General features: G+C 44.8%; 3 protein-coding genes across 3 annotated transcripts in view; 2 read left to right on the top strand and 1 right to left on the bottom strand.

The window, feature by feature from the left end:
- Positions 1 to 447: 447 nt before the first annotated feature.
- Positions 448 to 1,589, bottom strand: B3GALT6 (beta-1,3-galactosyltransferase 6). Its single transcript, XM_018079387.1, is given in 4 exon segments — positions 448 to 1,429; positions 1,431 to 1,497; positions 1,500 to 1,539; positions 1,542 to 1,589. Coding segments are annotated over 4 exon segments (1,023 nt in total). The 3' UTR covers positions 448 to 561.
- A 1,508-nt stretch (positions 1,590 to 3,097) lies between these two features.
- Positions 3,098 to 13,124, top strand: SDF4 (stromal cell derived factor 4). Its single transcript, XM_008925603.2, has 6 exons — positions 3,098 to 3,458; positions 6,518 to 6,654; positions 7,060 to 7,173; positions 9,178 to 9,336; positions 10,293 to 10,468; positions 11,831 to 13,124. Exons 1-6 carry the CDS (start codon positions 3,151 to 3,153, stop codon positions 12,005 to 12,007), a joined length of 1,071 nt encoding a protein of 356 aa, XP_008923851.1. The 5' UTR covers positions 3,098 to 3,150; the 3' UTR covers positions 12,008 to 13,124.
- A 1,939-nt stretch (positions 13,125 to 15,063) lies between these two features.
- Positions 15,064 to 20,167, top strand: part of TNFRSF4 (TNF receptor superfamily member 4) — an 8,527-nt gene continuing 3,423 nt past the window's right edge. The window contains exons 1-5 of the mRNA XM_029962406.1: positions 15,064 to 15,210; positions 17,168 to 17,290; positions 17,557 to 17,655; positions 18,806 to 18,872; positions 20,003 to 20,165. Coding sequence (XP_029818266.1) covers positions 15,078 to 15,210; positions 17,168 to 17,290; positions 17,557 to 17,655; positions 18,806 to 18,872; positions 20,003 to 20,165 — 585 coding nt within the window. The 5' untranslated portion in view covers positions 15,064 to 15,077. The remainder of the gene's footprint in view (positions 15,211 to 17,167; positions 17,291 to 17,556; positions 17,656 to 18,805; positions 18,873 to 20,002; positions 20,166 to 20,167) is intronic.

The raw sequence follows: 20,167 nt of genomic DNA, 5'->3' as shown, positions 1-20,167 counted from the left end.
CAGAAGGTCTAAGAACTCCATTCCTTGCCAGGAACACTCTCCCTTCCCCCAGCACAGGTATCCCAGGTGGGACACCCAAACTGGTCCCTTTTCCTGCCCGTGCCAACAACCAGCCCTGTTCCCTCTGCAACAGCAGCTGACTTGCAGCTCTTTTACTCTTCCCAAGCTGACACTTCTTCCTGACCAGGAAACAGCAGCAGGCTCTGTTTTCACAACCTTACAACAGCACAAAGGCCTGTCGTGATCTTTAGCAAATAAATCCTGGGAAAAATCTCCCAGCAACTTTTCTCTCCTATCCATATTTCGCCTTCAATCCTGTCACAGGAGCCTTTCCATGCTTTCTGCCACCTATTCCTGTGTTTTCTTTTAAACACCTCTCCCTCCTGCCACGTCAGCAGCTCTGGGGGAGTTTCAGGGTTTCCTTGACATAACGAGCCGTGCAAAATCTTTTTTTTTTTTTTTTTTTTAAGAGTAATTTGTAACCCCTGGTTACTGGGATTCTCCCCAGGTAACAGTAACCAAGCTGCGAGTCCACCAGCACCCTTCCTTCCCTCAGGCTCTTCACGGGATGCCATCCTTCCTCTGGCAGCACTGCGAGGGGGGCACCCCCCAGTCGTACATGTAGGAAAGCCGGAGCTTAACCTCCTCCTTACAGAGCTTCCCTTCCTTAGCCAGGGTCTGGTGCTTCTCCAGCATGTCCTCGATGCTCTGCTTGTGAGTCACTATGTACTTATTGTTGCAGCCCCGCGACTTGTACTCGGTGTCGAAGCGGGGGTCGTGCACCCTCTTCACGTCGATGGGCGCCAGCCAGACCCCCAGGGACACGTCCTCGCTCTGCCACATGTTCAGGTAGTCGCTGCTGAGCCGCAGGTAGCGCACCAGGTCGGCGGAGATGACATACCCGCCGCCCAGCGCGTAGGGCAGGTAATAGTCACACAGCACCCAGGCGCTCTCCTTCCACTTCCCCCCCGACTTCACCCGGCCCCGGCCCGAGAAGAAGCCCCAGTAGAGCCGCCGCGGCTCCTTGGCTTTCAGCTCCTCCACCAGCACGTCCAGGCGCACGAAGGTGTCGTCGTCAGCCTTGAGGGCGAACTGGAAGTCCAGGTGCAGGTCGAGCCACACGTAGGTGGCCAGCACCTTGGCCGTCAGGTTCTCGTAGGAGTCGCGCAGCTCCGGCAGTAGCAGCAGGTCGCGGTGCCGGCTCTGCTCCAGCTCCAGGCTCCGCAGCTCCTCCTGCCCGAGCCCGGCCGTGCCCACCACGAAGCGGCTCCACACGCGGCCGCGCTGGGAGCGCCCTCCCGCCGCCATCCAGGTGCTGCGGATGATGCTGCGGCGCCGCTCGCTGTACTTGGGCCGCTCATACACCACAACGGCCACCAGGGCGCTGGCCCTCGGCGCGGGGGCGGCGGTGGGGGCGCCCCGCGGGCCGCGGCTGGCTGTGGGGCAAGGGCGGGCGGGGGCCGGCGGGCAGCGGGCGCAGCCGCTCGGAGGTGCACTGGCGAGGTAGAGCAGCACGGCGGCGCACAGGGATCAGCCCGCCGAGCCCCCACGCGCGTGCGGTGCCGGCCCAGCCGCCGCAGCGCCTTCATGCCGGCGGCCCCTCAGGAGCGCGGGCCACGCCACTGGGCGTTTAGGCGGGAACGGGGGGTGTGTATGCCGGAGGGGGCCGTACGGCCGCCGCGAGGGGACAAGATTCCTCGCGGGATGCTCACCGCGCTGCGCCCCGCACAGGGGGATTCATGGCTGCTCCTCGCTTTCCGCCCTTTCCCACCAACTGAGCCTTAGGAGAGGTTTCTTTCAAGAGCCGCTTTTAGGCGGTGCCGCCCCCTCTGAGGGGGAGGTGGCTCCTGCCCTCACCCAACAGGGCGGCCGCCCTCATCCAACATGGCCACCGTGGCCTCGCGCTGCGCGGTGACGTCGTTCCGCCATCTTCCTTCCTCCTCCTCTTCCTCCCCCTCCTCCTCTTCCCGCAGAGCGCCCGGGGGTCCGTGAGGGGCCGCGAAAGAAGGGGCTGAGGGGCGGCCGGACCCCGCCCGGAGCCTCACCCGCGCATCTCACGGCGCTCGGAGCGCCGCGTCCTCCTCCCTCCAGACGCGCATCCCCCGTGAGTGCGGGCGGCCCCTCCCGCAGCCCCGCGGCATTGGGGCGTGTGGGGAGGTTTGAGCTGGGGGGGGGGTTCCGGCTCTCCCGCGGTCGCGCTGTTGGATTTGGGGCGTTTTCCCTGGATTGTCCCACATATCGCAGGATATTCTGTGATTTCTGTGGTTCTGTGACAGGTCCGCCGCGGGGTTGCGCTTCCTGCCGCTGTTTCCTGCGTGTTTCCAGCTCCGCTTTCTCTTGGTATCAAATCGCTTTTCCCTCACTCATCCCTCTCCAAAAAGACCTTTAATCCCTTTCTAAACAGCTGTCGTGTTGGGATCTCTGGGATATTGCTGTGCTGCCGTGGCTATTTCTTGAAGGGTGTTCCCTTCCAAAGTCCTCTGCCGGCTGAAAACCAGCACCTTAATTCCATTTATTTGTTACTTAAAGGGCTCTTTTTTACTCTCTCACAGCAAATACTTGTGTATTTCTGTGTAGGTCCTTCCTAATTTATACTTCCGTGTAGTTTTTACTACACATAGTATACATATTATACATATTATATATATTTATTTAATGTATATATATTACATATATTTATATAGTGTACATGTATTATGATGTAGTATATTCATGCCTCTGTGTAGTTTTTTTATACTTATATATTTATATTCTGTGTAGTTTTTTATACTTATATCTTTGTATTCTGTGTAGTTTTTTATACTCATATATTTATATTCTGTGTAATTTTTTTATAGTCATATATTTATGTTCTGTGTAACTTTTTATAGTCATATATTTATGTTCTGTGTAACTTTTTATAGTCATATATTTATGTTCTGTGTAGTTTTTTATACTTGTATACCTGTGTGTAGTTTTTTATACTTTTTATACTTTTATATATTTATAGTTGTGTGTAGGTTCTTCTGAATTTTAGTTGTTTATTATTTCTTATTATTCGTGTCCTCACGTTCCAGAGTTTAACTGATATGTTTTCTCCTTTTTGTTTTTAGATCATTTAACCTGCAGTAATTTCATCAGCCAGTATTTTGAATTAAAGAAAAGGACAAAATGATGTCGAGACAAGCCTTCCTGTGCAGTTTGGGCTCTCTGTATTTGTCCCTCCTGTTCATCTTCCTCCTCATGGATGTTTATGCCAGGCCTGCAAATAATTCTGTGCTCAAGGAGAAAGCGGCTGAGGGGAAGGATGAGAACGAGATCCTGCCCCCAGACCACCTGAACGGGGTCAAAATGGAGATGGACGGGCACCTGAACAAAGAATTCCACCAGGAGGTTTTCCTGGGAAAAGAGATGGAGGAGTTTGAGGAGGATTCAGAGCCCAGGAGAAACAGGAAGAAGCTGATGGTCATTTTTTCAAAGTAAGTCGGGTGGTGCCAAGAGCAGGGAAAGAGTGAAAATTGGAGGGGTTTCCTGTAATATTGAAAAATTACAATGATGAAGGGGGGAAAACCTCACCCTTTAAGTGCTGTGTTTGTGTTTTGAAGGGGTTAAAGACCCAGGAATTCAGCAATCCAAATGAAATGAAGTGTTAACAAAGGCAGTTCCTCACAATTCAGAAAAAGAGAGGGTGAAAAGATTAAAGTTTTCTTTTAGAGCTTTTTAAAAAAGTTCATCTATTTCTTTACTTGGTATAAAAATATTTACTTTAAGACCTTTCCTAAAGCACTTTTTGGTCTGGGTCAGATGTTTGGAGGTCAGTTATTGTGCTGGAGATCAAACCCAGGGTGTGTTTTTAGACACAAGGTGGCACAATTGGCTTTATTTGCATTTTTGAATGAAGGATTAATTTCCTTAGAGCAGCTCAAGTTACACTGGTGCCCTTAATGCTGCTGATTCCACGAGTTTTATTTTAATTTAGGGTGGAATCCTTTATTATGTCTGTTATTCACTCACTTCACTGGTAGGATATTTAAAAATATTAAGATTTCTTTGCTGTTTTACATTTATTGGAAACATTGTTAGTAATTTGGGAAGGACAGTTTACTAACTCTTTAATTTCTGCCTGTTTGTTATGAAAGAGGTTTCTTAGGAAGCTTAAATTAATTGGATTTAAGATCAATTCCAGTCAGATCCTTAAAATTACATTCCCTCAGATGATCAGCTTAAAAATGTAGGGAAGCATTTTGGGGGCTCTGATTGCTTTCTAAACATCCTCCTAAAGGCTAAAAGAGAAATCCTGGGAAACTTGTGTGAAAATCCAAAATCCTGGGCTTCCAGATCTTCTGGAATTGCTGTTGGAAGGCACAAAGACAATGAGATTCCTCAGTGGTTAAATAGGGTAAAATAGTCAATTCAAAGCATAAATTATTGTCTAATAGGAGTAGTGAAAATAAAGTTGGGACATGAAAGAATTGCTCCCTAACCTGTGATTTTTCCAGGCAAGTTCCACGTGACTGAAGCAGTTGGTAATTGTGTTTTGCTTCCTGGTGTCCTCCCTGAAATCATCCTTTGGATGAAACACAAACCAGCTCTGAAGTGATTTATGGGCTTGAAAAAAAAAAAAATTGGCATTTTTGGGGCTCTGGGTGAGACCTGGAAGTGGGTTCTTGATAATGGACCTTCTGGAAGGTGGCCACAAAAATCTGATTTTTTTTCATGGCTTGTGGTTGAGAAACTGGGCTACAAGTGGCTTATTTTTATTTTATCCATATGTAATATAACCCTCACTGTAGGAAAAAGTCAGTTATCCTACAAAGTGCCCACTTGTTTCTTACTCAGAGGTGCCACCTGTGTGCTTTCAGGACCTAAATGAGCAATAAATGGGATGTTTGTTCCCTCCCTCTGCAGTTATGGGGTGATTTAGGTGGAAAGTACAGCTTGGAAGTAGAAAGTTTGATAGCTTTGATCTAAGGAAACCAAATGTTAAACGTTGAGGGGGGGGAAATGCTCTGGTTTAGTCTCATTTTTATTGTACCTGGTGGGTGCAAAATCACCATCTTCTTGCTCTTGTCACCAACACTGATATTTATATATTTAAATATAGCCCTGACATGATATTTAAACCCCTCTCATAACAGTTTTATTGTGTTTTAGAAGACTGGGCTTGTTCTTTGGCTCAAGCTTTTAACATTTAGTTGACATTTAAAGGCAAATCACTTGGGTTTCAGTGATGACACTTCAGTGATAGAGAGATAACAAAACAAGAGTCGAGCTGGGGCTTTTTATTATGTTTGGGGTTTGTTTTTTTCAATTGAACCAGAGTGGTTTTGGGGTGCCTTAAATAGATCCTTGCCTCTCAAATGTTAGTGGTGGCTTTTCAGTTGTAACTGTTTTGAATAAATATTTAAAGGTGTGCTCAAAAAAAAAAAACCCTCCAAAGTGGCAAATTAGTGACTTTGTGTTTGCTCTTCATCCATAGTTTTTATATTCTGAATGAAATCAGCATTAATGGAATTGGAAAGCAGTTATTGGTGGCACATTGAGGAAAACAGGATTGTCAGGTTGGATTTTTCCTGGTTAATTTTAGTCAGAAAAAAAGCACATCCTTGGACAAAGCAGAGCCAGACAACTTGGAAACCTCGTGGAGAACAAGTGTTAAATGTGTTCAGAATTAAAAACTCTCAGCTGTAACATGTTCCCAGAGCTGGAGGTGTAACAGAGGAAACTTGCTTTAGTAGGGTTAATTCCACTTAAACTATTTTATAGTTTGTAGTATTTTTAAAGGACAAGTTTATTCATGTTTATTCACGTTTATTCAAGTTTATTCATGTATTTTCATTGTTTGGGGTGAACACAGAGTTGATCTGGGCAGATACAGGGAGGCAGCTCAGCAATAAACCTCAGAGAGCTTGGAATATTAAAGGGAAAAAGGGCTTGGAAAGACAAATGGAGAGGGAATTCTTGGCTGAGAGAACTTTGGAGAAGTGTTTGCAATTAGTGAAAGCCTGAAGCTGCTGGCAGCTGACAGCTCTGCACCAAAGGAAATGAGCCAATATTCCATTTGTGATGAGCTGTGGTTTCCTCCCTGTGAAAAATTGCCTCAGAAACATAAATGGGAGTTGACTTGAGCAGAATGTGAGTTAACTTGACCAAAACATGAGTTAATTTACAGGGAAGTGAAGGGTGGCTGAATGGGTTTCACTGAGGGGTAACCAAATGTTGCAGTTCCTTTAATTAGGCAATAAATTGCTCACTTCCTGCTTGTTACTCTGGAGTTCCAACAACGTGCAGCTTCTCAGAGGGGGTTGTAAATGTTCTCAGCCTGCTGAATAAAGCAATTAATTTAGAATCTAAAAATAGATTGCACCTTTCCCTCCTCGGTCCTTAAATCTTGGACAAAGTAGAGCCAGACAGCTTGGAAAGCTCGTGGAGAAAAAGTGTATGTGCAGAGCCTTTAGATGTGTTCAGGATTAAAAACTCTCAGCTGTAACATGTTCCCAGAGTTGGAGGTGTAACAGAGGCTTTGTCCTTTCTCCAGGGTGGATATCAATAATGATAAAAAGATTGGAGCCAAGGAGATGCAGCGCTGGATCATGGAAAAGACGGATGAACACTTCCAGGAGGCCGTGGAAGAGAACAAAATGCACTTCAGAGCTGTGGACCCCGATGGGGACGGTAAGAGGAGCCATTCCTGCCACCTCCTGGTGTCCAGAACTACTCAGAGGTGCTGTGCCAACGTCCCAAATCCCTTTGGGCTGCCCACAATCCCAAGTTTTTCATTCCTGTGCCCCAGCCCGTGGCTCTGAGCTCACTGCTCTGTCATGTCACTTGTGGGCAGAGGGCACTGGAACAAGAGGCTCTGTGGGGATGGGGTGACAACAGTGACATCACTGATTGTTTCCACGGAGCCCAGACAACAAGAAAAGTGAAATCAGGTGAGAGTTTTCACCTTGCCATTCATAAATCTCAGTCTGCTGCTCGGGCTGGACCAAAAGCTTTGGGACGAGTTGGTTTTTTAGTCACAAGTTGATCATTTTTAACCCTCTCGTGTCATGCCTGACATCTGTCTCCTCCTTACAGGCCACGTGTCCTGGGATGAATATAAAGTTAAATTCCTGGCAAGTAAAGGCTTCAATGAAAAAGAAATTGCTGAGAAGATCAAAAACAACGAAGAGCTGAAAATAGATGAAGAAAGTAAGTGCAGACTGGGGGGTGTTGGTTTTTCTATTCTGTTCTTAAAACCTGAATGTCAAAACTGTTCCTAATAGGAGAGGAATGCTTTGGTTGTTCTGCTTGTACACAAATATAGGATGTGGGAGTCATAAAACAGAAATCCTACGTTCTTTCCAGCTGGAACATGCCATAAAAATGGCAAATTTTAGCAGGAATCTCCCTGCTCCCTGACTCAGGAAGGGTTTAAATTTACCATTGATTAAAACACGAAGCTTTTGCCTTTCCCTGCAGGAATTAGTCACTGAAAATCGAGTTTATGTGACACTTTCCACTGATCAAAAAGCAACTGAGATGCAAATGGGAGCAGGGAAAACACCTGGGCAGTGTGGTTGGGGTGCAGTTTACAGGAATGCTCATCAGATAACACAGCTGCTGAGTCAGGCAAGTGTCTGCAGCAGCACTTCTCTACCTGTGCTACCCAGCCTTATTTGGGAAAATCAAATTACTGATCTGCAGCTGCCTGGGCTGAGAGGCAAAGCTGAGGCTTGGGCTCTAAAGCAGCATAAAAGTGCTTTTTTGGGGGGTCTGTTAAAAAAAAAACACCAGGATGTTCAGAGCTTAAGGCCTGTTCTGAGCCTTGAGCAGGAGCACGGGACAGTTTGGATGCCAGGCCAAAATTAAGGGCACCACTTGAATTAATTGATGCAGATAACACCAATTTTAGCTGGTGATTGACAGTTTTAATTTAGTTTTAATTTCATTTAAGACTAAGGCAAAGGGAGTTGATTTAGGACTTCTCACATTTGGGATTGACTACCTTGGAAAACCATAAATTATTCTGAGTTAACTGTGTCCTTGATATAACTAAAACTTGCCAGTTACAAACCTGCCCAAGATTATTAAATATCTTCATATTAAGACTGAAGGATTTCTTTACTCTTCACAGGAATATTCACTGAAAACTTCACTCTAAATTCCAACTCTCAGCTCAACAAATGCAGATGTTGGGGTGGTTTTTCCTCTTGTAACTCAGCAACCAAAAGCCTTCAGGAGTTATTAAAGCCAGTTTGTTAAATTAAATTAAAAAATGATAATCTGAAGGTTTTCAGAAGGTTTTTAAAGTTTTGAACTCACAAAGTTTTAAATTGTTAAAGCGTTCAGGAGTTATTTAAGACTATTAAATGAAATAAAAAAAATTATTAAGTGAAATTTAAAAATTTATTTTATTAAATAAAAAATATTTGTTAAATAAAAATATTTGTTAAATAAAAATATTTATTAAATAAAAATATTTATTAAATTAAAAATATTTATAATTAAAAATATTATTAAAATTAAAATATTTGTAAATTAAATATTTAAATTAAAAATATTATTAAATTAAAATATTTTAATAAAAATATTGAATAAAATATTTATTAAATAAAAAAATTAAAAAATATCTGAGTGATGAATAACACTCAGAGTGTTTGAAAACTTACTGAAAGCAAAGACTTCAGACTTGTGTTTCAGGGTGTTTGCAGGTAGCAGGGAGTGCTACAGGCAGAGTTTTTTCCAGTGTGTCATTTAGAAAATGCCTACCCGAGACAAAGAATACTCTGGGCAGGTATTTCTTTTCCTGTGGCTCTGCTCAGGCCCAAATTCATGCTGTGTGGGTTTGATTTCAGCTCAGATGTGTGGTTTTAGCAGAAACCCCGGGGGGTAAATTCTGATTCTCAGTCGAGTCAGGAAAAAACTTCACTGCAGTGGTTGTGTGCACGGGGAGAGATGAAAGGAGTGGGATTGTCAAATGAAATGAAATGAAAGGAGAGAGAAGTAAAAGGATTTTTTGCTGCTGATTTCTCTGTTGGTTCACGGGAACTTCGACTTGCATTTGCTCTTTGCAGCAAAAATGTTTCCTTTGTGTTAAATTACTGAGACACAGGGAGGGCTTTGGCTCGTGGAGCATCCACTGAGTGTCAGGGCAAGGTGGATTTTAAATGAGATTGAACGTGACAGCAACTTGAAATGTGGTTAAATTTGCAGCCCAGGAAGTTTTAGACAACCTGAAGGATCGGTGGTACCAGGCTGACAACCCCCCTCCTGACCTGCTGTTGAACGAGGAGGAATTCCTGTCCTTCCTGCACCCCGAGCACAGCAGGGGGATGCTGAAGTTCATGGTGAAAGAAATCATCCGGGATCTGGGTATGGAATTCTCCAGGGCCTTCCTGGGAGCTGCTTCCCTGCACACCAGTTCATTTCCCTGTCAATTAACTCACACTCTGCTCAAGTTCACTCACATTATGTCTCTGAGGAAATTTTTCACAGGGAGGAAACCACAGCTCATCACAGATGGAATTTTGGGTGGTTATTGCAGTGCCAGGGGTCAGGCTGGGATTCTGGCATGTCTGGTTTGCTCATCTTCTGATGTGATAAGTAAAAAAAAAAAACAAGCTGTTAACACAAATCCTGCAGTTGTCTCAAGGCTAAGTTGGGTCTCTGGTTGTTAAAAACCAGAACATTAGAAAGATACTCTGAGTAGGAACATTAAAAATACTCTAAATAGGAACATTAAAGGTGCTCTGAGTAGGAACGTTAAAGGTGCTCTGAGTAGGAACGTTAAAGGTGCTCTGAGTAGGAACATTAAAGGTGCTCTGAGTAGGAACATTAAAGGTGCTCTGAGTAGGAACATTAAAGGTGCTCTGAGTAGGAACATTAAAGGTGCTCTGAGTACTTCATACAAAGCAAAACAGCTTCTACTCCTTCAGCTTCTGCTTCTTCACTGCTTCACACAAAGCTCTGCTGCTGCAGGGTCATTGGAGCAATAGTAGAAAAGGTTTGCTGAGCATTAAATACTATAAACCACATTGATATGAAATGTTAAATATTATAAAACACCTTGATATGAAGGTTTCATGAGGAGGGCGTTGACTGCACTGCACTCCCCTAGTCCAGCAGCCCTGTCACAGTCGTGACTTCCACTCAGAAAAGTGGAAATAAATGGTTGAGTTTTCCAAGAAATTGTGTTTTTTAATTCAGAAGTGTTGGTACCTGAGTGCAGTGAGGACTGCTCAGAGCAGGCAGGCTGTCCCAGTGAGGTTTTATCATTTTTAATGGGCATTAAGCCAATACTTCTGAGTTCTTTGGTGGTTCTTTTGTAGATCAGGATGGAGATAAGAAGCTCACCCTCTCCGAGTTCATCTCCTTACCTGTTGGCACCGTGGAGAACCAGCAGGCTCAGGACATTGATGATGACTGGGTCAAGGACAGGAGGAAGGAGTTTGAGGAGGTCATTGATGCCAACCACGATGGGATTGTCACCATGGAAGAGCTGGAGGTGAGTTTCCTGATCATTTAAACCCCAGCAGTTTTAAAACACACCGTTGAAACAGCTGGAGAGAACCCCAAATCCCAAAATATTCCAATTAATAGGACAACCCCCTGGGTTATAGTGCTCTGTGGGGCTTGCAGGTGCTGTTATGATTTTAGTTCAAGAGGAGGGGGAGTTTTCTTAACCAAACTGTTATTCAGGGCTTTGCTTTGAGGGTTTTTTTGTCACACACAACACACTGGTGAGTGTTTTTTTGGGGTGCCTGAAAGCAGCCCTGGATTTCCTCAGGTGAGCTGGGCACAGAGTCACTGTGACTCAGACTTTCAGTTGCAAAAGGAGTAACTGCCAACCTAGAGATTCTTTGGGGGGGGGGGGAAACCCCAGCAAAATAAAAGAAAGCAAAAAAAAAAAACCCCAGTGCCCAACAAACACTGGGGCCCTTGGAAAGAGGGGGGTGTTTTTCTTCTTTAAAAACCCAAATGATTTTCAAGAGTGGAACAAGCACAGCTTTGAAAAGAGCGGAGAGCTCTTGTCTTTTAGGCTGTTTTTCTTTTTTTAAAAATTGTTATTTTCAAGTGTAGATTCTAGTTTGGGGCCTTTTCTTTTTTTACTGCAAGAAGAACTACTCTATTACTTTTTTCTCTCCCCAAGGCTGTTAAAGTTGAGATGGATGTTGGATGAATGTTAAAGTCCCTCACCTTCTCAGTGTGCAAATATTTGGATATAGATACTTGGTAGTGTGGATAAATTGTTATATGGACAGTTTTATGGTATTTTATGGATATATGGACAATTTTATGACCTTTTTACTGAGAATTTTCTTTTAAAAATAATTCTTTTACCTGTGAAGTCTTTATGTACTTACACATCTGTCACATATTCTGGGGAGAAATGAATCTTGACTCTTCTAACTTTTAATTAATTAAGTGCCCCACCTGAGACCTTTGAATTTATTTTACCTCAGGTGAAGGGGCAAAATGCTTTCATTCTGAGCTTTCTGACCTCTGCAGTGTGGTCTAAAATGGCCCAAATTAAACATATCCTCAAAAAAACATTGTCTCCAGAAACAGGAGAATTTAGAATTTTGAATTGGGGTGAATTCTGAATTTGAAGTTGCTCGTTTGGTTTGAAGCCAAAATGTCAAAAATATTTCTATTGGCATAAGCTGAGAAAAATCTGGATTTCTGCTGGATCAGTCAGTGAGAGGAAAAAGAGCTGGGACAACGTTCTTGGCTCCTGGAGATCAGTGCCAGGAGCTTCTCCCAGGATTTGGGAAGGGTGGTGTGGGTGAAGTCCACACAGGACCAAAATTCCTCGTTCCGCCGTGTGGGAAAGCGAATTCCAAAGCTCCTCCTCCCTGTTTTTCAGGAATACATGGATCCCATGAACGAGTACAACGCCCTCAACGAGGCCAAGCAGATGATTGCAGTGGCAGATGAGAATCAAAACCACCACCTGGAGCTGGAGGAGATCCTGAAATACAGCGAATATTTCACCGGCAGCAAACTCATGGACTACGCCCGCAACGTCCACGAGGAATTCTGACCCTGCTCGCTCCTCCAGAGCCCTCAAGCACTTTCTGGCTTTCAAAAAAAAAAAAGAGAGAGGGGGAAAAAAAAGCCCCAAAACCAGACAGAAAGTTCCTTTGCTGCTAATCTGTGTCCTTTGCCTCCGGTGCGTTGTCCCAGACTTCCAACCTTCCGTCCGTCCACGGGATCTTGCTGCCTTTGGGGTGAGGGGAAACCAGGCCAGGAAGAGTGGGAAAGGTCCTGGAATACCTCAGTTCCCCCCTGGATTGGGCAGGAATTCCAGCTGAAGTTGGGCAGATCGTGTTTGGGGGAGGCTTCTGAAATATTTCACTCGTGGCCCTCGTAGCTGCTGATCCCTGGGAATCCCAGATAACAGGGGGATGGGGGGTTTTTGGGAAGGGAGTGGCAGTTCCAAGGCATGTTCTGACCTCCTGGGAATACCCACGGGATATTCCACTGATCTCCCAGTGTTTTCTCAGCCTAGTTGGGAATTTAATCCACGTTTTCCCCCCATCACTCAATTATCCTTCAGGACCGTGGAGAGGAATTCATTTTAAAGGTTCCACAGAAGCTTTTTTGCATCTACCTGAAAATAAACCTGGTTGTAGCATACCAGGCTTTGTGTTGGGGGGAGATGGGGGAGAATTCAAATTATGGCTGAAAAAAAATCAGATTTTTGCTCTAAAATGAAACCAAGGGGGGAAAGTTTCTGTCTTGGTCAGAGAACTCCTTGCTCAGACTGGTAAAATCAGTTGTCCCTGTGCAAACTGGAGCTGAATTGGAGGTGCTGAAGGGGTGGAATTCCAGGATTTGCTTTGGAACTGTGCATACTTGGGAAGCCCTTGGGTCAGCCTGGCTCTGGGTAAATCTCGGAGAGCATCTTGGCTCACATCCACTCCTGCAAAAACAGAACAGTTATTTTTACTCTGGTTCCATCTTTACTGTAAAAAAAAGAAAACCCCTCTTTCTGAAGGGTTCCTGCAAGTGAGATGTTATATTTGATTAAATTTATTCTCTTAATATAATGTAAATATAAGTGTTGCCAGTTCTGTTTCACTCTTCCTTCTCTTTAGTCTTTATTTTTTTTGTTTGTTTTATTAAATGGCTTGTATAAGAGTCTTTTTATATCCATATTTCTCTTTTTTCTCTTTTTTTTTTTTCCCCATCAAATATTTTTCTCCCTTTGGAAACAGTGCTGGGTTCAGGTTTGTGGGGAAAAATGAGAGACATTAAAATACAATTTTAAAAATGGAAGAGAGGGATAAATTCCATTGATAACCTCTCATTAAAACGAGCTTAAAGACAGAAATTTTAGTAATATCAGTTGATAAATGTGTGTCCTGAACTTTGGCTGTTAATATATGCCAAGATCATTAAAATTTGGGAATTAGATGATGCTTAAACCACCTTAATTAACCTGACAACATGAGCAGGGAACCCCTTGGAAAAGGGATCCACCAGGTTATTTCTGGCTTGGAATGTTAGGTTCAAACTATTCCAAGTTTGTCAGGAAACTTCTTTTTAAGAATTCAGGTATTTTATATGTGTTTTTCTATTTTGTATTTGATATTAATAATTTCTGTTGGGCTCGGGATGGTCCCGAAATGGGCAGAGGTTTGGCTGCTCCCTGCCTGCAGTGAGCAGGGAAAGGGGACTTTGGGAAAGAAAGATTTCAAGCTATAGCTACTTTTCCATAGGGATTGTCTTCCCAAATCCTTGGAGAACAGGAGAAGTAGTAAAACAGTTGCTGTTTTGCCTCTCCCAGAAATTTAGGAGAGAAGAGAGAAGCGGCAGCTCTGGATAAATCCTACCGGGATGTCGCCGTCCAGCCTTCCCAAACCCTGCAGGAAAACTGCAATTCCAGGATTCCTGGCGTTCCAAGCAAGTCTCCTTTACTCCTCTGGCTGTGACTTGGGAAGCCTGGCTGTGGTTTTTAATCTAAATTAAATCTAAATCAGAGATTTGCTCCCTGTGGGGTGTCTTTGCTCCAGTCTCGGGAAGACCGAAAATTTCATTCCAGCAGGAAAAGCAGGGATGGAAGAGGCTGAGCAGCTCCCTGGCATCTCAGCCGTGCCCCCACCTGACACCAACAGGCAGAAAAAGCAGGGAACACATTAAGAATTATTAAATTTAATTGTTTGGTCTCTCAGAATTTGACTCGTTTGGGCAAGGAATGAAATTTTCAGCCTTCCCGAGACTGGAGCGAAAAGCCCGAGCGAAGGATTTCATTCCTTGCCCAGACGAGTCACATTTTGGAAGGAAAGATTTCAGGCTATAACTTCTTTTCCATAGGGATTGTCTTCCCAAATCCTTGGAAAACAGGAGAAGTAGTAAAACAGTTGCTGGTTTGCCTCTCCCAGAAATTTAGGAGAGAAGAGAGAAGCGGCAGCTCCGGATAAATCCCACCGGGGTGTCGCCGTCCAGCCTTCCCAAACCCTGCAGGAAAACTGCAATTCCAGGATTCCTGGTGTTCCAAGCAAGTCTCCTTTGCCCCTCTGGATGTGACTTGGGAAGCCTGACTGTGGTTTTTAATCTAAATTAAATCTAAATCAGAGATTTGCTCCCTGTGGGATGTCTTTGCTCCAGTCTCGGGAAGACCAAAAATTTCATTCCTTGCCCAATCGAGTCAAATTCTGAGAGACCAAACAATTAAATTTAATAATTCTTAACATGTTCCCTGCTTTTTCTGCCTGTTGGTGTCAGGTAGGGGCACAGCTGCGATGCCAGGGAGCTGCTCAGCCTCTTCCATCCCTGCTTTTCCTGCTTTTCCTGGCATTCCCAGCCTGGCCTTTGCCGCTCTTTTGGAGTCGCCGCGCGGAGAGCTAAGAATAGAAACCTCCTCAAAATGCAATTCAGCATCTTACCTTCCTGCCTGCGAATCTTTCAGTGATGAACTTAACAAAAAAAAAAACCCTCCCCGGGGCTCGGGGTGGTGTGGGAAGAAGGAAAGGGGGGGGTGGGAAGAAGGAAGGGGGCGTGGAAAACTCGCCGGGAATTTCCCGGCGCCCGAAATATCAGTTTGTTCTGGTGGCCCCGGGGCTGCGAAATCGCTGCTCCCCGAGCACCCAAAGCGGGCTGGGACGGGGATGGCACGGCCAGGGGGGAATTTTCCCGCTGTTTTCTTCCTCCTGCTGGTTGCTGTTCCCGATTCCCGGGGGTTGGAATGCAGGGAACACCAATATCCGTACCGGGATAAATGCTGCAGCGACTGTGCCCCGGGTAAGTCGGGTTCGGTGGGAAATCTTATTTATTATATAAAATATATAAATGTATAAACCAGCTTTCTAGGAATATTTCAAGATATATTTCAATATATACAAGGATATATTTAAGGCTGGAGGAAGGATAACGTAGAGAAAATTTGGTGAGGAGCTTTTTTTCTTTCTATAACATAAAATCAGATAAATCTTTCTATGACATAAAAGATCTTTCAGATTTTTTTTTTCTTTCTATAACATACAAAATTTAGGGATCTTCCTTTTATTCTGTAATTTCTGTGTGTCTAATGTGTCAGTCAGGGGCATTTTCACTTTGGGAGTGTTGTCTGTTAAAAAAAAAAGTGGTGGCATTTCTGTTATTGTCTTTTATCACATAAAGAACCTCAGAAGTCTCAGATAACAACAAAAACTATTAATTCTGTTGCTAAAGGTGTTTTTTGAAACTTTTTCCTTTGTGGCAGAGTTTATATTACTCCTCTTACTGGTGGGTTTTTTTAAGGGGAAAAAAAAATCAATGTTCTTGGATCATAGAGATCAGCAAAGTGTAACAAGGTGGTTTTTTTTTTTAAACAAAAATACTTTATTCCTAGATGAAGATGAGCAAAGTTACTTGACAGGGACTGTATTTGTTTCCTCCTTTCTTCTTGTAAAGATTGAACAAGTTTTTTTCCCCAATCCACGAGTCTCCAGGAGGGATTTCAGCCTTTTGTCAGGAAAAACCAGCTTGGTTTTCCCTCCTTGCTTCTTATTTTCATCATTAAATCTATCCCCAAGATGGATGCAGGAGTTTCATCCTCCAGGATGCTAATTGGGTTAAAATCAGCCTTTAATCTTAAGTTTTGAGGCAGTTTGTGGTGTTATTCTCAAAATTCTTTAGAATCTGAGTGTTTGTGAACTCAAGGTACGTTTGTGGGCAGAGACAGATAAATAACACTTTATCTCTCACATTTTCTTCCCCCTTAAACTGAAAAAAACCCTCTTATCAGGTTTTTGCATTGTTAGAAAATGTGCTGCTGTTGGGGAAACGTTTTTTCACAGTCTCTTCCTCGTGCAGATGGTAAAAATGGCATTTATTGCACATATTATGCTCCCTAATAATCCTAATTTTGCCACTCAGCCCTCAATAAAACAGAATTAGAGTGAGCAAGAGGCTTGATGCTCATTCACCTGCAGATGGGAAAATGGAGAAGCAAAATGAAGGGAACAACCATTTTTGTCCCTGTTTGGGATTATTTGGGCTGAATTGCATCATTTATGTATAAATATATATATTTAACTCCTGAAGGAAGGCAGGTTCTGTCACAAAGCCATTGTACTACACTGGAAGTCAGACTTATTGCTGGGCTAAAAACCTGCTTTTTTTCCTGCCACTGCCTGCAAACTGAGATGCCCAAATCCTATGGAAAAGTGGTCTAGGGAAGGGATATTTGGAATCTGCTGGGAGAACTATTTGGGGAATGAAGCCTCAGCCTTTTTTCCTGCTGCTGGCTGCAAACTGAGATACCCAAACCCTAGGGAAAGGTGGTTTGGAGAAAGAATATTTGGGATCTGTTGGGAGAATTATTTGGGGCACAAAGCCTCAGCCTTTTTTTCCGGGCACTGGCTGCAAACTGAGATGCCCAAACCCTGTGGAAAGGTGGTCTGGAGAAGGGATATTTGGGATCTGCTGGGAGAATCATTGCCTCAGCTCTCAGGCCCTTTTTATCCCAGTTTAGCTACTCATTCCCAGTGCTGTGGGTCAGAGTTTTTTGGGATGCTGGGATGTCTAAACCTGCCAAACATTCTCAGGCAGAGCTGGAGGTGGGACCAACACACTCAGGGTGTTGTTTTGTCCTAATGGGTGAAAATGCATTACCCTGTGAAAATGAAAATCCTAATTCAGGGGGGAAAATGGGGGGGAAAAAGAGGATTTTGTGGTGATCCCAAGCAGTGTGTGTGCTCTGTGATCCCTGCTTTAGGGGAGAGGATGAGGAACCGCTGCACGGCCACGGCGGACACGGAGTGTATCCCCTGCCAGGATGAATATTTCAGCAGTGAGCACCACCACAGCTTCTGCAACAGCTGCACAGTCTGCAACACCAGTAAGGCACTGGCAGGGGGGCATTTCCTCCCACAAAGTCAGGAAGAATCAGTCTCTGTTTGCTTTCTCACCTCCCACCCAGAGTCTGGGTTGTGCCAATGTCTGGTCTCTCCTGCTCCTGCTCGTGGTGGGGCCTGAAAACACTGCAGGGTTCTTCTCTGTTCCCTGCAGGTGTTTCCACACAGGGAGGGGAATTAATTTGTGTTCTCTCTCAGTGTTATCTCTTGTCTCTCACTTGCTTTTTAATCCTTTTTTTTTTTTTTTTAGAGAGAGGGAGCGTGGAGGTGAAGAAGTGTGAGAAGACCTCGGACAGGGTGTGCGTGTGCCGGGCAGGGTTCATGCCAGCTGGGCTGCCCCTGGGAAGTGGTGAGTCAGGGATCAGAGAATCACAGAATCACAGAATCAGCTGGGTTGGAAGGGACCTCTGAGATCATCAAGTCCAACCCTTGATCCAACCCCGCTGTGGTTCCCAGCCCATGGCACTGATGCCACATCCAGGGACAGAGAATCCCTTAAACACCTCCAGGGACAGAGAATCCCCCACTTCCCTGGGCAGCCCATTCCAATGGTTGATCACCCTCTCTGGAAAGAAATTCTTCCTAATATCCAACCTAACCCTCCCCTGGCACAGCTGCAGACCCAGCCCTCTTGTCTTGCTGATGGTTGCCTGGGAAAAGAGACCAACCCCCCCTGGCTCCCCCCTCCTGTCAGGGAGTTGCAGAGAGTGAGGAGGTCTCCCCTGAGCCTCCTCTTCTCCAGGCTGAGCCCCCCCAGCTCCCTCAGCCTCTCCTCACAGCACTTGTGCTCCAGTCCCTTCCCCAGCCTCGTTGCCCTTCTCTGGCCCTGCTCCAGCCCCTCCATGTCCTTCCTGAGCTGAGGGCCCAGAACTGGACACAGCACTCCAGGGGTGGCCTCACCAGTGCTGAGTCCAGGGGCAGAATCACTTCCCTGGCCCTGTTGGCCACCCTGTTCCTGAGCCAGGCCAGGATCCATTGGCCTTCTTGGCCACCTGGGCACACTCTGGCTCCTGTTCAGCTTCCTGTCCATCCCAAATCCCAGCTCCCTCCCTGCCTGGATGTGCCAGGCTCTCCCAGCTCTTTCCTCCACACCAGACTGAGGTGGTCATTTCCAGTGTAAAAAAAAAGCTATTGTCATTTGTCTCCTCTTATTTCCAGTGTAAAAGCTGATGGAATTTCTCTCTTGGACATCTCCCCACGAGGGGAGTTGTTCAAACTTGTTGCTCTGTGGTTCCTGTCAGAAACAGGAACGTTCTCCTTGGTAATATCCATCATTTACCAGTGGCCAAAGCAGGGAATCCTGCCACTTGCAGATTAAAACCAACCACTGGGTGTGCTGTGTTACTTCTGCCCCGATATCTTGGGTTTTTAGAGGCTTTTGTTGGGTCTGTTCTACAAGCCAGACCATTCTAAGTTATTATTTCATTTTTGTGTAGCTGTCACACAGTTGTGTTGCTCCCTGGGCTCACACCCTGCCTGCTTTATTCCCTTTTTTCCAGTGTGTTCACCGTGTCCTGAGGGGACTTTCTCCCCAGGGAGGAACGAGAACTGTCAGCCTTGGACCAAGTAGGTGTCACTGATCCAGAGGTGTCCATCCTTACATCTTGAGCAGTTGATGCCCAAAAAAATCAGGATGTGCAGAATAAACCTGCAGTAGGGGCAGTGAAAATTGTGTTCCTTGTGGCTCTCAGGAGCCTCGAGCAGCCTGTGCTCATTTGAAGCCTTTGACCCTTTCTCTCCTCACCCCCAACAACAGAATTCTCAGCCTTTTTTGTAAAGATTTGTAATTTTTGTTTCTGTATTAAAGGTGCAGCTGTGCCTCAAGGCTGTTACCTGTCAGAAAATCCCAGTAGGATTGTTTTTCCACTAATAACTTTGATTGCCTCAGTTGTTCTCCACATCTCTGTGCACTCCAGGAAAAATAACCCTTGAGTTTGTGCTGCTCAGACAAGGATTGTGGTGGATATAATTCAGAAAGCCATTGCAGCAAGTGCTTGAAAAATTCCCCTGATTTATTCCCAGCTGCAGCAGCCTTGGGAAAAGCACCCTTTGAGCAGGGACAGAGGCCCAGGATGCTTTGTTTCTATCCAGAAGGTTCCTTGGCCAAATGCAGGGCTGTTACCTGTCAGAAAATCCCAGTAGGATTGTTTTTCCACTAATAACTTTGATTTAGTTGTTCTTAAACATCTCAGTTGTTCTCCACATCTCTGTGCACTCTAGAAGAGCTGAACCCTGAGTTTGTGCTGCTCAGACAAGGATTGTGGTGGATATAATTCAGAAAGCCATCGCAGCAAGTGCTGGAAAATTCCCACTGATTTATTCCCAGCTGTGCCTCGGGGCTGTTACCTGTCAGAAAATCCCAGCAGGATTGTTTTTCCACTAATAACTTTGATTTAGTTGTTCTTAAACATCTTAGTTGTTCTTTACATCTCTGTGAGAGAGAAACTCTGAGTTTGTGCTGCTCAGACAAGGATTGTGGTGGATATAACTCAGAAAGCCATTGCAGCAAATGCTTGAAAATTCCCACTGATTTTTGGTATTTTTATTTGGTATTTTTATTTGGTATTTTTATTTGGTATTTTTATTTGGTATTTTTATTTGGTATTTTTATTTGCTATTTTTATTTGCTGTTTTTATTTGCTGTTTTAATTTGCTGTTTTAATTTGCTGTTTTTATTGAGTATTTCTTTTTCCCAGCTGCAGCAGCCTTGGGAAGAGCATCCTGAGAGCAGGGACAGAGGCCCAGGATGCTGTTTGCAGCAGCCCTGTCCCCCTGCCAGAGGTCCCTGGGACTCCAACCCCTGCCTGGAGCGTCCTGAGCACTTCCCCCAGGGAAAACAGGGATAACAGCAGCTCCACTGC

This window comes from Manacus vitellinus, unplaced genomic scaffold, assembly GCF_001715985.3.
Source record: "Manacus vitellinus isolate BGI_N305 unplaced genomic scaffold, ASM171598v3 scaffold_46_pilon, whole genome shotgun sequence".
Classification (NCBI taxonomy): Eukaryota; Metazoa; Chordata; class Aves; order Passeriformes; family Pipridae; genus Manacus; species Manacus vitellinus.
The sequence above is the reverse complement of the archived record's forward strand: the minus strand, read 5'-3'. Positions and strand labels throughout refer to the sequence as shown.

Excerpts from the sequence above, each read along its gene's own strand:
- SDF4 (XM_008925603.2), top strand. The coding sequence starts at position 3,151 with ATGATGTCGAGACAAGCCTTCCTGTGCAGTTTGGGCTCTCTGTATTTG. Across the intron at positions 9,337-10,292 it reads AGAAATCATCCGGGATCTGG|ATCAGGATGGAGATAAGAAG; the intron begins GTATGGAATTCT and ends GTTCTTTTGTAG. Across the intron at positions 10,469-11,830 it reads TCACCATGGAAGAGCTGGAG|GAATACATGGATCCCATGAA; the intron begins GTGAGTTTCCTG and ends CCTGTTTTTCAG.